The sequence below is a fragment of the Bidens hawaiensis genome, unplaced genomic scaffold (genome assembly GCF_021521415.1).
Source record: "Bidens hawaiensis isolate Kalapana, Puna unplaced genomic scaffold, B.hawaiensis_p1.1 tig00030837_1, whole genome shotgun sequence".
Classification (NCBI taxonomy): Eukaryota; Viridiplantae; Streptophyta; class Magnoliopsida; order Asterales; family Asteraceae; genus Bidens; species Bidens hawaiensis.
Genome location: NW_027495168.1, coordinates 90526 through 107357, shown reverse-complemented (window position 1 = coordinate 107357; position 16832 = coordinate 90526). Strand labels below are relative to the sequence as shown.

General features: G+C 37.8%; 1 protein-coding gene across 1 annotated transcript; it reads left to right on the top strand.

Annotated features, from left to right (window-relative positions):
- Positions 1-435: 435 nt before the first annotated feature.
- LOC143581227 (G-type lectin S-receptor-like serine/threonine-protein kinase At4g27290) lies at positions 436-15740 on the top strand. The gene is made up of 7 exons (XM_077064049.1): positions 436-2181; positions 2257-2412; positions 6571-6722; positions 13553-13763; positions 14451-14688; positions 14892-15042; positions 15225-15740. The coding sequence occupies exons 1-7, from the start codon at positions 897-899 to the stop codon at positions 15525-15527; spliced, it is 2496 nt and encodes an 831-aa protein (XP_076920164.1). The 5' UTR covers positions 436-896; the 3' UTR covers positions 15528-15740.
- Positions 15741-16832: the final 1092 nt, after the last annotated feature.

The following is a 16832-nucleotide window of genomic DNA, read 5'->3' as shown; positions in this document are numbered from 1 at the left end:
ACTTTTCTTAGCTAGAAGCGTCTATCTCTTCTAATCATTATCACACGATTGCTTTCTCTATACCTTTGTGTCTACACCTCTTAGAGCACCACACCTTTGGATTCAAGATTCTCATTTGACCACACTCAGCGTGGAAGCATATGTTTGACCTCCATTGAACTCGTATTTTCTTCAACTAACTAATATGACTTGAAACGTTACTAGTTCATACACGACCAACACAATACATGTTAGGTAGTAAATAGCAGAGGGAGTCAATTGTAGTAATAACATAATAGGGGGACTATGGATGTAAGTCGTGAATTGTACTTAAACAACCGGATGATATAAATGAATGTAGCTAATGCTTTGAGAGTAAATCTCATTTTTCTCTGTGATTGTTCTTCTTCTACAATTATTTAGCTTGATTACGGTTTGTATTCTAACAAATAGTATCAGAGCCGTTCATCCTTTGATATATGCTCTTGATCATGAACCCTAATTCACTACTTACATTCACCCCACCCCCTCTATTATGCTATTACTACAATGGACCCCCTATACTATTTACTACCTAACATTACAACATCCTGGTTTAAGTTGAGCCATCGTCAAACATTAGTGATTAGACTCTACATGCAATTCATCATATATATTCTATTATACATCACGTGGTATCCATAGGATCGATAAAGTCTTCATCCCACGGCAATTGGGGGCAGGCCAGGCTTGTAGACAAAAGTCATACTTGGTTTAACAATATTGTTAAAAAAAATATTAGCTCTTTGCTTTTGCCTAGTCCCCAAAAGCTTGTTTGAATGCACTTTTGTCTGTAACAAATCCATGATTCTCTCTTCCAAACAGGAGAGATTGATTATTTGTATCAACATTTTGATTTTTATTGAAACCTGCAAAACATGATCAGTACTATATTGCCTCTCATACTATGCTCACAACTCTTTCTAAACTTACAAACTTCTCTTTCAACAGACACCTTACCACCTAACCAAAAGTTTGTTGATGGCTTCACATTAATTTCATCGAATAAACGATTCGAATTCGGTTTCTTTAGTCCCGGTAACGCTTCATCTAGCGATATATACTTAGGAATTTGGTATTACAATCTACCTCTCACTGTGGTATGGGTGGCCAACCGAAACAACCCGATTCGTGATTCATTTGGTGAGATCTCCTTAAAAGAAAACGGAGTTTTAGTCGTGTATAATCGCTCTATGGGTGCTGTATGGTCTACCGATAATATAACCATCTCGGGTAACTTCACTCCAGTTCTACAGTTATTAGATTCTGGAAATCTTGTAATTAGAGATGATGGAAGAAACAATACGAATACGAATACCAATACCATCTACTGGCAAAGCTTTGATTATCCAACCGATACGCTTTTGTCGGATTTGAAGCTAGGAATGAAATATGATGTGGGATTACATAGGGTTCTTAGATCATGGAAGACTAGTGTTGATCCTTCAGACGGTGAGTACTCGTTTAGCCTCGAACCACCTGAAGCACCCCAGTTGGTTCTAAGAAGTGGTTCACGAAAACTATTCCGCTGGGGTCCGTTTGATGGGAGCTTGTTTAGCGGTGGGACGACGTTAACATCGAGTCCATTGTTCAAAACATTGTATATTACAAATCCTGAAGAGTACTATTTCAAATACCAGTTGTTGGATGAGTCTATTTTGTCTAGAATGGTGATTTCATCTACTGGTTTACTTCAGTATTTTACTTGGAGGGTTAATAGTAGTAAAGAATGGAACTTATTATTAACATTCAATAGTGACCCTTGTGATAACTATGCAAAATGTGGGCATTATGGGAGTTGTTATTCACTAAGTAGTTGTAAATGTTTAAGCGGGTTTGCACCCGATTCACCTCGGGATTGGGGGTTATTCAGTTATTCGGGTGGTTGTAGGAGGAAACATGAACTCAATTGTGGTCATAAAGACGGGTTTGTGAAATACAACGCGTTGAAATTTCCTGATAATCCGGTGGTTTGGGAAAACTACACGAGTCGTCAGTGTGAAGAGAAATGTCTGAAAAATTGTAGCTGTATGGCGTATGCTAACGTCGATGTGTATGGAAATGGAAGTCGATGCGTGGGTTGGATCGGCGATCTGGTTGATTTGAAGAACTTTCCTAGCGGCGGAGATCAGATTTATATACGAATGGCACACGCGGAAATAAGTATGTGATCATAATGTGTTTCATATTATTAATTCATGAAGCTAGTCTTATCATGTTAAAATTTTATTGTCTCAGAATCCATAGCTGATGCTAAGAGGAAACGTTTAACGGTAAAGATAGTGAGTGCAGTAACAGTTAGTAGTGTAGTACTTCTAGCTGCTGGTGGCGTATGGTACCTTAGATGGATTATTCGTCATAGAAGAAAAGACCAAATAGGTCGGAGCTCTAAAGGTACTGTAAGTATATCTGAATTATAAGAAAACATGTGATTTTGTTAATTTTTACTTTTACATTACATTCGAGTCCCGTCCTTGTACGGTTGTACCCGCTCTAAATTATATGAAAAGTTTACTCTTAATTATATAAAAAGTTAAAATAAGCCCTGTATTTATCTGTTCACTGTTGAATCTTTATCTTATATTTTAAAATGGTTATGAGTGAAAAGACGTATTATTTAATCGATTATGATTATATAAGGGGAATCGGATTTCGAAGTTTTTTAGATTTTAGAAAGTGAACGAATTATATGAATAAATATGTATTTTGGTTTATAAATTATATGGGTGGTGAATGGGGATGGGTTCCTTTTTGAATGCTTCAAGAGCATTCACATTTAATATATTTAATTTTGTGAGGAGGATTTTTATAATGTATGGAGTGGTTTAGGGTAGGGGTGAGCATAAACCGGGTAAGACTCACGAGATCCAAACCGGATTAGACCCATTGGTTCCCGGGTCCTAAGAATACCTTTAAACGGGTCTAGGTCGGGTCTGACCCATTTGCTCTTTACATAAACCGAGTAAGACCCACAAGACTCGAACCAATTAGACCCTGTTATCGGATCCTGAAAGTACCACTAAACGGGTCCGGGTTGGGTCTAACCCAGCTCACCCCTAGTTTAGGGTGTTGTGAGTAAAGTAGAGAGAAATGCAATGATTTTCTATATATTTGAAAAACTATTGTTCATCCTCTATAATTTTTTAATATATTTTGAAATTGGCTGTGAGAGAAGGAAAGATAAATGGTAATGATAAATGTATAAAAAAGTATTATTTAATTGAGAGGAGAAAGAAGATGTAATAATTTTTAGTGTAATTCTGAATTTAGAGATAAGGGATTAAATGCGAATGCTCTGAGTCTCTAAAACATTAATAGTTAGTTTATAGCATTTTATGGTTTTATTTATTTATTTTTCAATAGAAGGATAAACTAGTAAACATTTACTAGTTTTCAATAAAATGAATAAAATAAAAAATCTATTATACGAACCGGAAGCGGTTTTTAACCGAAACTGGTTTCTAACCAATGTCCAAGAAACTAGTTTCTTAGGCATTGGTTGGTTACTGCCAATTCAACCCCAATGGTTCCGAATCGGTTTGGAGCACCAAAACCGGTCAACTAAAACTAGATTTAAGTTCGTTTTGATTTTTCTTAAACTGGTTTTTTCATGTTATTTATTTGCTATCAGGTCCGATTATAGTCGGAACCGGTTTTATCAGGTAGGGTTTTCATACCTGGAAACTGGTTAATAACCTGGAAACTGGTTAATAACCGAACCGATTATTGGCCTAATTGGTTTTGAACGGGTTGACAATAACCGGTTTGGAAATACCGGTTAACCGGTATGTGTATCCTTGAGTGGCTGCGTCTAGAGGTGCACAAAAAACCCGTACCCGAAACCAGACCTGCAAAAAATACTCGGAACCGGTTTTTTTATACCCTGGTATTCTATACCCGAAACCAGAACCGACCGTACCCATAGGGTATGGATATGGTATGCTTTTGAGCTCAATACCCGTACCCAAAACCGAACCCGGATTATACCTGTAAATACCCGGAACCGGTCATACCCTATACCCATCGGTTATACCCGAAATAATACATGAGTTTTTATAGTATATTTTTATGTTTAGTTCACAACTTTTATGTTTAACTTTTTTTAAAATGCATATTATTAAGTAAATAATTTGTACTTAAGTGGATTTATGGTTTTTGTAATATAGTTTAATTATTTTTATAAATTACAAAGCAAATTTAAATTTTAAACATGTTTAAAATGAATAAAAAAATTGTAAATTCAAAACCGGGTATTAATACCCGGTCTTACCCGGACACATACTCGGTTATACCCGAACCCGATCATACCCTACCTTGGTGCATAGGGTTGAGTTTTTCTCCTCAATACCCTACCCCGGTTGAAGAAACACTAATCGGCCCCGGGGCAGATTACGGATAACCTGGGGGTTAGATAGATGTTTCCCACGAGGGGTTAGACCCGGCAAAGATGGTTCTTCTGATAACCTGCAAAACAGACACCGTGAGCTCGTCACTGAGAAGGGGGGGGGGGTTCCTCCTTGTGACCACCCTCCGGCGTGAGAATCAGACTAGATTGCTCTTGAATATAAATGTATATTAAGAGATTGCTAGAGCAGATATCAGGTATAATATGTAATACGAGATAGTATATGATGATCATACCATTTGGGGTATTTATAGCCGAAGGTAGGTTTCCAAGGAGGTGTAGCCGGCTGAATAGTATTCCTGTTCTACCAACTGTGGCCTACGCACGTGCCATGCTGGTAGTTGGTGGGTAGGCAGCGGCTGACAGTGACCAGGCCTGCTGTGTACTATTCCTTTTCCACCAACTACAGGCTATGCACGTGGTATGACAGGAGTTGGTGAGTAGGTAGCGGCTAATAGTGACATACAGTACAAGAGCATGCTGCTCGCCATACTGTTGTCAATGAGCTGTCGTATCTTTGGTCAGATCTTTTGCCCATACCTCGTCAGGTACAGTACAAAAGATCTTTCAGTATCGTACGGACTGGCTCATTTGGGCAGGAGTATTCCCCCTCCCGCCTTTGTGCGGAACTGATCCCGGCTTGCTCATTCCTTCTTCAGGTGATTACTGAATTATTATGAGTGTTAAGCCTTGTGCGTGTAGCCTTGCTGCGCGGGTAGCCTTCCCTGATGGCTGGTATCCGTAACTGCGGGAACAGGCGGAGTACTTGGGAACCATTGGGAGGCGTTTCCTGCGGGAACAACTTGCGTACTGCGCGTAAGGACGTCACGTCTCTGAGCGTGGTGGGTCCTGCTGATCCAGTTGGTTTCTGCGCAGACGTCCCTTTAAGTTAAGTCTTGCGGGTTCAACCGCGCAGACGTCCGTTAAGGAGTCTTGCGGGTTCAACTGCGCAGACGTCCCTTTTCAAGGTGAGTTGCGGGTCCAACTAGGCTCTGCTGGGACCTACCTCTTCACCGGTGCATAGGGTTGAGTTTTTCTCCTCAATACCCTACCCAAACCCTACCCGATTTCTCTCAATACCCAATTTTTTAATACCCGATCATACCTGAAACTGGTTCCATACCCGACCAGAATATTAGAAAAAAAACCCAATTTCTGCACCTCTAGCTGCGTCTATACTCTATATGCATAATCATTAATCAATAAGGAACGAACTTTTGGCCCAAGTTTTCTATTGCCCGGGACCCCGGGTCCAACTGAGACGCACATGGCCCAATCTCTATGAGCCGGATTCAGGAATTCAACTAATATATGCACTGAACAATTGTTTTAAAGAATTCACTACAATAAATATATCTTTTTAATTTATATTGAAAACCAAAAAAGGATACAAATTATATATTTGAAGCAAATTAAAACGTTTTTATTTTACACTTTTGAGTCTGTATCTTTATTTTAATATATTTTTCAAGTTATGGTTCTTTAGCCTTTAATCATTGTGTCAGTTACATGGTTGGTTAATACAACAGGTGGTCTTCGAAAATTGTGAAAATTTTTTGGATCAAAGATGAAAAAGTTTAGGTCTTAATTTAGTTGAGTAATTGGGTTTAAACATTAAGAATATACATATATATTTTTTAAAATAATATATATAACTAAAAAATTTCGGGTCTGTCGGGGTGTCGGGCCGGGTGGTCGACCTTATAGTCGGCCTCGAAAAACAATACCAAGTAATTCCATAAGTAGTTAACTATTGGTTGGTTAGTACAATAAAGATAAGAAGATGATATGATAATAACTCTCTAACATGAGTTATAGTTATGTTTTAAGCGTTTTTACAAAAGTTATCTAGCGAATTTCACTTATATTCTGCCTCGCTAACTACTACCATCTTGGGCATATTTTTCGTCATTTAACTATTCATCGCCTTAAACCGTTGTTGGTACAATAACATATGAATAGATGATTTGGGTTCTGAAAACTTTGATATGATAATAACTTTCTCTAACATTAGTTTTGTTTAAGCGCTTTTATAAAATTTATCTAGTGTTTTTTCACTTTCATTCTAACCACTACCATCTTGGGCATATTTTCCATTATTTTACTATTCATCGCCTCAAACCCTTATTTACCTTGATTTGAAACAGCTCAACAATGTGGGAGTTTCCAGTATGTCGATGATAATCAAGACACAGGATGTCAGTTACCTCTTTACGATCTAGAAACCCTTTTTCTTGCATGTAACAATTTTTCAGACAGGAATAAGATTGGACAAGGCGGATTTGGTTCTGTTTATAAGGTATCTCTTTATTAAGCACTTATAATGCACGAGTTTAATTAGTAGTTATTGTTTTACAGTCGGTGTTAATTAAGTGAATTGGGTAAATGAAAGTAAAAATTTACCGGTTGAAAAATAAAGGTCGGAAAATACCTTGCTATAAAGTATACTAGCATAGGCTAAACTTTTTCAGTAGATCCAATGTGTACATTTGGGCAACCACCAAGTACCACTTTCATGTTTTAACCGAAATCTTCATATTTTTAACTTCTTTTTGTTAAATTTTCGTAAATAACAAATAATTTAAATATGAATATAAAATAATCCATTCTTTTTTAAAATAATATTGGTTGACATAAACATTTGGTAGCCTTGAACATTCTGGGACTAGCTCATGGTAGTGATGTGAACCTCTTAGGTTTAATTTGAGAACAAGAGTATATTTTGTTGTAATTTAAAAGTTAGTAAGGATAGAGTAATATTCGTCTTTAACAATAAAAATCAACCTTTGATAGGGCATCGAATAACATGTTTTTTTAGTGTATTCTTAATTTCCACACATCTATCTATACTATTAAAGCAAAGATAATTCATTCATCTCACCATATAGGGTGTGTACAAGTTTCTATTTTTATAATTTTTTTTTCATGAATGATAAAAGGAAAAATATGTTGTTGGTGAGAATCGAACTCACTACCCTGTTTTTAAAATGTTTGTGGCTTACCAACTTAACTATGATGATTTGATGTTAGCCTCTTTTTTTTTCTTAATTGGTATAGATTCCCAGCCTTTCATTTTGATTTCTTTTGAAATACAAATACAAATTATTCTTACTAATATATGTATTTTAGGTAATTATTTATATCTTATGAATCCATAAGATATGTTATTATGTATATTATTAAATTTAACTTTTTTGTTTTATTTTTTTAACCATCCGTGTATCACACAACCTTTATCCTAGTTTGTATTAAAGCAAATGCAAAATAGAGGGTTTTAAGTGATAAAAATATTTATGTTAAGTGGATCATGTTCGTAATCTGTCTACATTATTCTTCGGAAAAAGAAAATCACGCGGGTAAAAAATTTACCGACGGAATGTATGAAGAGATCACCGAGAAGTATGTCGGCATCGGAAGTGATGTTGGTAATTTCAAACTTTAAGTCACAAGTTAGTAAACTTGAGGAACCAATATTGACAAGTTGGTCATAATTGGTTACATTTCCTATTTGTTTTGTTATTATATTTGGTAATGACTTGACTAGAAATTAGAGTTAGTCCATATAAATCGAGATATTGTTAGACATTATAGAACACACCGAGTTAGGGTTCATCAAACAGAAACACGAGTTATATATGTGTAGTTGTAGGTCCCCGGGATGGATCTGCACGGGATATCTCAATCTACACAGGTGCGGAATCCCTGCGTAGGTCGTTACGAGCGTAGAACACGAATCAAACAAACACACGATACGAATAAACACACGTTATATTATAACCGAAACACGTGATATAATCACTGAATACAGACTCAATACTCTCTGGTTCTCACGTCTCTCGACTCACACACGCGTATACGATTACGTTCAACAACACTTAAACAATCCGTGACCTATCTTATAAATACACGACAACTTCGCCTGATATGTTCAGGCGAAGTTGTTGCTAACTTCGCTTGACTAACAAGTTCGCCTGATAAGCGAACTTGTCAGTAACTTCGCTTAAACATAAACAAAACACAAATAACATTACAGACTGGATTACAGACACTAGACTATGAACTACTGACATTATGCACCAACAGACTCCCCCTTGGCAGTAGCTTCATATCTTTATCTTTAAGCACTTGTCTTGTAATCTTCATGCATGCACTCCCTCTCTTACACAGACCGTGACTACTCGCTGATATTTCCTCGCTTCGTCTTTCCAAGCAGGAATATAGAATATCTTCTTCTCGTTTAACACTTGCAGATCAGCTTTAGATAAATTAACAAGATGCATCGGATCATACACTCTTAGCACTTCTTGTTCGTCTTCGTCTTCCATCACGGCTTCAGCAGTCTGGCAATCCACATACCACCATTTCAGATCTTTCAGCACATCTTGAGGCATAGTCTTCATTGGAACCTCTTTCAAACACCGAATTGGCTTATATTTCATCACCATTCAAGGTTTGCCATCTGCTCTCATTCCTCTTTCAGTATCTTCAACTAATTTCCCTTTCTGTGGTTTTAACAACTCAAACTTTTTCTCTTTAATACTTTCTTTCCATACTATCTTCCCAATAACTCTGGCCATATTATCATCACTTCTATTAATCAACCCCAGTCTGGCCAAATCCTTTACCTCACACTCAGGTAAGGTATTTAGAGATCTCAACGTCCTCTTAAAGTATTGGATCCCATCATATCTTTTCACCACGAACACTTTTAGTTGTTCATCATATAACCAACAGATAATGCCTTTCTTTGACTCAGCGTACCCTTTAATATTATAACTTTTCTTGAACATTGTAGGTACCACTGGCTTCTTCGTTTTGATAAACCAATGAGCATAGCCTTCCTTCCATCTAGGCTGCTCCTCCCATTCTGTATCATCAACTACTGTATCTTCACATACATTCGACTTCTCAACGGTTGGAAGCTCGTGTTCAACATTCTCCTCTACAATTTCACCTTCTTCAACATCATCTTCTATCACTATCTGTGCACCAATCTTCTCAATTTCTTCTAATTGCAGCACATCATCATCACACACATCATCATCATCTAACATATCATCATCCAACTCCTTCAAGGCATCGATCACATCATCTCCCATCTCCTCGTCATCTACCATCACCACCTCATCACCACCAGAACCGCCAGCTGCACCTGCAGACTCCCCCTGAGCTGTGGTTGTCCCAAGAGCTTGAGTAGTTCTTGGCAACTCACCACCTGCACCTTTCGATGCATTGGAATCATCGTCTCTGTCATTCTTCTTCTTTGTCCTGAGCTCGTCGCCTTTACAGCTCGTCTCCCCCTGAGATGCCAAGAACTCCTTCATAGCATCTATAATTTTTCCATGTTCAACCAGGAGGGACGACTGTAGTTGATTTTCTGCTACTAGGCGCTGAATAGCCTGGGTCTGGATAAGATTCACCCTTGATTGTTCTGCCACGACCCGTTCAAGTGCAGCTATTCTTTCCGAGTCTGATAGGGTTGCATCGAAATCGAACCTCATGTGAGATATGTCTTGAGTATACTGAGGAGGGATTTCGAATGAAACCGGGACATCAGAAGTAGCTGTGGACGTAACCGCAGGTGGTATCGTGACCGACAACCCTGCAGTGTGAACCACTGTCGACTCAATAACCTGTGCAACAACCTCCGACGGAGTAAGCGTTGGAGGCGGCAACGATACAATATCTGGAGTTGTCAGCTGGAGTGTGATGGATGGGAGGCCAACAGATGATGATGTAGCCACCACGGGAATGTCCGTGGCGCTTGGCCTTGTGACCTGTAATGGTGTAGGGACAATTAACATACCGGACAGTGCGGGCGGAGCGAAACGTATGACTCTAGAGCTCTCACCAGCTCCCCTACCTGCACCTGTCCTGTCCCTTCTTGAACGTCTGACCAACTTATGAATGTCTTCTTCTTCTTCTGACTCACTGTCGTCATCTGTCCTCTTTCTCTTCCCATACGTCCTCTCTTGAGTCACCATCATACGTCTTGCCTCATCCATTACATCATCAAAATCTGAGTCATCCACCGTCGTAGCTGCTCTAGTAACATTTACTCCCGTACTCTGTGGAACCGAGACCTGTATATTTTCTTGAAGATCAACTCGGTCCATGTCAAAAAATCCTTGGCCGCCAAAAGCAGCGTCAAGGTCTACCTCTTCTGCAGCTGTCACAACAGGCGCAGCAGGTACATCTTGAGGTGCTCCCGCCTGTTGTGTTTGAGGATCTCTAAACTCGTCCCCATTAGCAGGAACATACTCCGGGTTGATTAAATACCCAAACAGTGGAGTATGCCTAGGACGCAGTTCAGGCTTGCTTCTAGCACTCGAAGTTCTACATTGAGCAAAGATACGCTTGTTCACACTCTCCACGTATCTGATAGGGCGACGTTGAGGCAACGTGGGAGCAACATGATTCAAGATCATTTGGAGAAATCTTGGATACATGATGAATCTCTCACGCCCCATTGCCCTTCGCTGTCGATCAATCTCATAGAAGACCATCTGACTCAAGCTGTAACGCTTGTTATAAGTCAGAGCAGTCATCGCCGACTGCAAGGTCGCGCCCATCCCGTCAGTGCCCGCCTTCCTCCCTGACATGCAGACAATCATTACGTGCATGAGGAAGCGCCACTGATCGAGCAAGAAACCTTTCCTTCTTTGTGTATCCCCCAAGGGACCAGAATATCCCATTCGTAGAAATGCTCCATCACGGAACGGAGCAACAAACTCTGTCGGGTCGTCCCTCGTCTCCTCTCCGAATTGCAAAGCCACCCGGATTTGTTCAGACGAGAACTGAACATCCTGACCATTTACCGTTGCACGCATCACCGGGGGGTCGACGCGGCAGTCATATTCCACCGTCTGCCAGAAATCCTCAATGTTGGGCAAGGAAATCGGCAGAGTTGTCGTAATGGCATGGAATATCCTCGAGCGTAAAAGGAAGGTGATGATTTCGTGGAAATCATCAACTCCGCTCGCTTCCGGGTCTAAGGTGATATACATGTTGTGACCCGAAAAGAACTGTCTCTGGTGATCACCTCCGTCATCACCGCCTGCACCACCTGCTCCAGCAATAGCAGCCATATCTGCAACAAACGAACCAAGTTAGATAAACGTTAAAGCATAACACAAGTTCGCCTGTTACCATGAGTGAAGTTGTGATTAATTCTGTATAGGCGAAGTTAAAGGTGAGGCGAAGTTGGGAAACAACTTCGCTTCAACTTGAACTTCGTCTGATAATAGTTAAGTAAAATGATCCAGGCGAAGTTACGGATAACTTCGCCTAATCACAACATCGCCTCATAAACTGTTTCAAAATCAATAATCAGGCGAAGTTAAACCTCAGGCAAAGTTACGGATAACTTCGCCTAAACTGTAACTTCGCCGAATTTGAATCGGCAACAGTTAGGGATTTAGAACGACGTGTAGATGATGATTTCGGAGATCGAGGACTCCGAAATACATGATTTTATGAAGTTTTATACGTTCAAGTGGTTTACTATCACGTAAATACAAGTTTGAAATCGGGTGTTTAAGGTTTCGAAAGACGAGGTCGATAATCGAGTCGAGACGACCGATGATCAACCTCAAAAACATTGATTATACGATACTAGAAACCTTACACACCTTTAATCACGGAATGGAATCGAAATAAGAACACAGATGATTTTGATCGATAAGTTCGCTAAGGTTTACGGAGAGAATAAGTTCGCTGAAACCAGAAAATAATAAACTGTTGACCTTAAAAATTCCTTTATATAGGAGCGGAGTTATACAGGCGAAGTTATCCAAAACCAGAAAATAATAAACTGTTGACCTTAAAAATTCTTTAGACTCTGCTTCCCTTTCTCTTTCTTACATCATGATTGACATTTCAAGTTAAAGAATGTCTCAATGATTTAATTTTTTTTTTTTATCAAACAAATAGAGAACAACTGCAAGTCCCGAATCTGGATCACTGCAGTTTCTTGACACGCTTTCTTCACGGGAATCAGAACACTAACAGGCTCGTGTATGACTGGGTAATCGCTTTTCTGCCTATCATTCGGAAAGATATATATGAAGACATGCAGAACTCTTAAGAAGTTTCCACATAAAATCGAGTAGATTTAGTTAGTATCACTTCTACTTTTACGCACCATAAAAAGCTACCATGACATACAATGACTGTTCTAAAGCCTTTTAAGCCTAATAACTTCACTAGTTAAGCACACAGAATCAGTAAATCTATCATTTTCCAAGGTTGGATCAATTTTCTGTTAAAACATAGTAACAGAACTTCTTACGAAGTAGTAGACTTGAAAAATAATTTCATTTCCCTAAGAAAAATTTTTTTGACTTCAATCGCCCCGATCAGTTCAAAGTCTTCAGGTAAACGGTTATCCTGAGGATCCAATGGATCCGCTGGACCGACCACATACAAGTATGTGTCCTTCTAACTAAGTATGAACGACTAATTTTCAGCGAAAGATTAAAAACTCATCATAAACCGCCCCGGTCACTTTCAGTCATCTAGTTAATGGCAACCCTCAAACTCTACAAGTAGAAAATGAGGACCAAACATATCCGAGGATATGTCCTTCAAACTGAGCTAACCGACATAATTTTAAGCGATAATGACATTTTTTTTTTCGAATAAACACACGTTATATTATAACCGAAACACGTGATATAATCACTGAATACAGACTCAATACTCTCTGGTTCTCACGTCTCTCGACTCACACACGCGTATACGATTACGTTCAACAACACTTAAACAATCCGTGACCTATCTTATAAATACACGACAACTTCGCCTGATATGTTCAGGCGAAGTTGTTGCTAACTTCGCTTGACTAACAAGTTCGCCTGATAAGCGAACTTGTCAGTAACTTCGCTTAAACATAAACAAAACACAAATAACATTACAGACTGGATTACAGACACTAGACTATGAACTATTGACATTATGCACCAACAGTAGTAAACATTGTAATCTCATTTTATTGTTAGGCATTGTAATCTCATTTTTTTTTGTTTAAACTTGTCGCTAATACTTATCACAATGTATATCAATTACTTTATATGTGTTGTTTTTCTAAGATTCATGCTACCATTATCTGATCATATTGTCATGAAACAGGGTATATTGTCAAATGGACAAGAAATAGCAGTTAAAAGGCTTGCAGAAAAGTCGACGCAAGGCGTTGAAGAATTGAAGAATGAGATTATTTTGATTGCAAAGTTACAACATCGAAACCTTGTCAGGCTTTTGGGATGTTGCATTGAAGGGGAAGAAACAATGCTTGTTTACGAGTATTTGCCTAATAAAAGCTTAAACAACTTTATTTACGGTATGCTTAACATCCCCTCGTCCTCAAAAGTTCGATATTATATACAATTGCTATCTGTTAAATTTAATTATTCTTCAATAAAAACAAATAAAAAAAACTAATGCAAATCATTAATTTTGTCAATTTATACAATCAACACATTTTTTAACAAATTTCCACCTTTACCTTACAATTGCAAACATTTAAACCCACGACCTCACGATTCTAAAAAAGAGGCACCGTATCACTAGATCAATAGGTTATGGGTTGCAATGAACACATGAACATCATAGAAATATCATTACAGTTTCAATGGGAGGATTGGTATAAACAATTATTGAGTTCCAACAAACATTAAGTAAGACTTTAGTGCCAAACCAAACTTCATTTTAAGAAAAGGGAACATATAATAAACTTACTACTTAAATGGCATGATGTTTCTAGATTACACTTTTTGAGATTAAGTTCAGTCATTTGTTGACCATGTATTCAACCATTTGTAAATTGTCCTTTGCAAATTTTACAGTGACAATGTTTCTAGATTACACTTTTAAGTAGTTCTTATTAAATGGGATTCAACTTGTATGTCATGCCGTAGTGTAACATATGCATGTGTGCCTAAAAAATAAACATGTTGATAGTTATGTACACAATTAACATCAAAATGACAAAAGCTTTTCTTATTAATCTACTTTTTTCTATACATAGATAAACCTACACGTAAACTATTGACATGGAGAAAGCGCTACCACATTATTAAGGGTATTGCACGAGGTTTATTGTATCTACATCAAGACTCCAGGTTAAGAATCATTCACAGAGATCTTAAAACTAGTAACATCTTACTAGATGGCGAGTTGAACCCGAAAATTTCAGACTTTGGCATCGCTCGCATATTTGGGACAGATGAAAGACAAGACATGACAAAAAGAATCATTGGGACCTAGTAAGTTACCACATGTATAACCATATGCAAATTGGAAGGAATGTTATACATTTGACTAAATTGTCAAATTACTATTAATCTGAAATTACAAGTTAGCCTTTAGGATAACATTTTTATTTTATTTTTAGAACCGACCTCTTCAATCATTTATCAACACCAATTGCTACAAATTTTATGTTCGGTAACACTTTCTTTTGGTGCAGCGGTTATATGTCTCCAGAATATGCAATGAATGGTCATTACTCTGTGAAATCAGATGTTTACAGCTTTGGTGTTATAGTGTTGGAAATCATAAGCGGCCATAAGAATTGGGCTTTTCATCATCCTGATCACGATCTTAACCTTCTAGGACACGTAAGTTACAAAACTACCATATTTACATACGCAATTCGATCCGATATTCATTTTCTAGTTTTTAAAATAAGGGAAACTTCATAAAATAGTGGTGAAAGTTGCCCGTACTATTAACTCTGACTCAGCCACTCATGCATATGCACTGGCTTATCAATTGTGTTTTACCGGAACTCTTCTCTCAGGCATGGATGCTTTGGAACAGAAGACGGCCATTGGAGATATTAGACCCAACCGTTCTAGAGCCATCTTATGGGAATCAAGTAATAAGATGTATTCATGTTGCTCTTTTGTGTGTACAACAATATCCTGAAGACAGGCCAAAAATGTCTACAGTATATGCCATGTTAAGTTATGAGAACATGGAGCTACCCGAACCTAAGGAACCCGGTTTCTGCAAGGAAAGTTACCCCAAGAAGTTTGATACATCCGCGAGTGATTCAAGTACAGTTAATGAAGTTACAATGACGACCTTGGGCGGGCGTTAGAGTTCATGTTATGTGTATGCATGCGTGTTAATCTGTGCCGGTGTGATTTTTTTTACTTGTAACATATAATTTCTAGGTTGAAACTCAACTAGGTTTTAATTGGCATTTGCTTCACCATTATGAAACTATTTTTAGGTCAGGCTAATAAATATACGTTATATAACTTTTACTTTCCGTTTGTGTAACTTAATGGTTTATGCTTATCCTAGGTTTTACTTTGACTTGTTGAAAAATTGGTGAGCATGGATCCGTATCTACACAATGTTTACTTTAACATATTTTTCTGTTTTTCGTACAGGTAAAACTTTAAAAAAATACACATCCCATATGGCGTTCATTACTGATGGCCTTATTCTAGCTAACTTCATTTTTTTAAGTAAATTAACAATTATTATGAACACGAAACCATCTCACATATTAATAGATATTGTAAACTTGTGTTCTCTTAGTAAAATATGCAACATACAAAATTTAGGAGTAAATAATAGTTTGATTTCTTTTATGGATGCAATTTAACTTATATAAGAAAGAAGCATGACGAGAGATTATCTCATTCACATACAACTTGGCTAGCTATTCCATATGGTAATCTTCCCCTATTTAATGGGTTGATTTCATCAGTATGTCGACTATAACCCGCACGTATTGCATCACAACCTCTAGCGGCTGTCAGGAAATTGATTGCAAAGATTGTTTTTTGTCCGCATTTCTATTCGGGAATTTCTAGTTGTTGCAACTGACTCGAAGGCTATTGAAATTCTAGTATTACCATGGAACATGTCATACACTTTCCTACATATATAGCCATCTCTTTTTATTCTAGGCCACCAATAATTTTCCTTTGATTAAGTCTTTGTACATTTTAATGCTAGATAATGTCTCCATATCTTGATTGTAATCATGGCACCAATTTCCAAATAAAGTGTCGTGTAATTCTTTTGGTGAACCTTTAATTAGTTGTCGAGACACAATCACATTATTTAGTTGTGGAAACACAACCAAGTCTTTGATGCAAGTCATCACAATGAACTATGAAATCCTTCATTCCTTCAGGTAAAGATAAAATTGGTGCAGTACATAACTTATTTTCGAATGCATATCTCCCCAATTTAACTTAACATCCTTTTGAGTTGTTGAAGTTAAAAAGTTGAGCTACACGCAAACAGTATTCAATACAGACGGCGAAAATGAAAACAAACTATATTCGCAAGGCAGATAGATTGAACCGAAAAGAGTTCGGTTTTCGAAAACAATAATGACGTAAAGATCTTAACAACACAGAATGTGGAAATAGTAACATTCTAT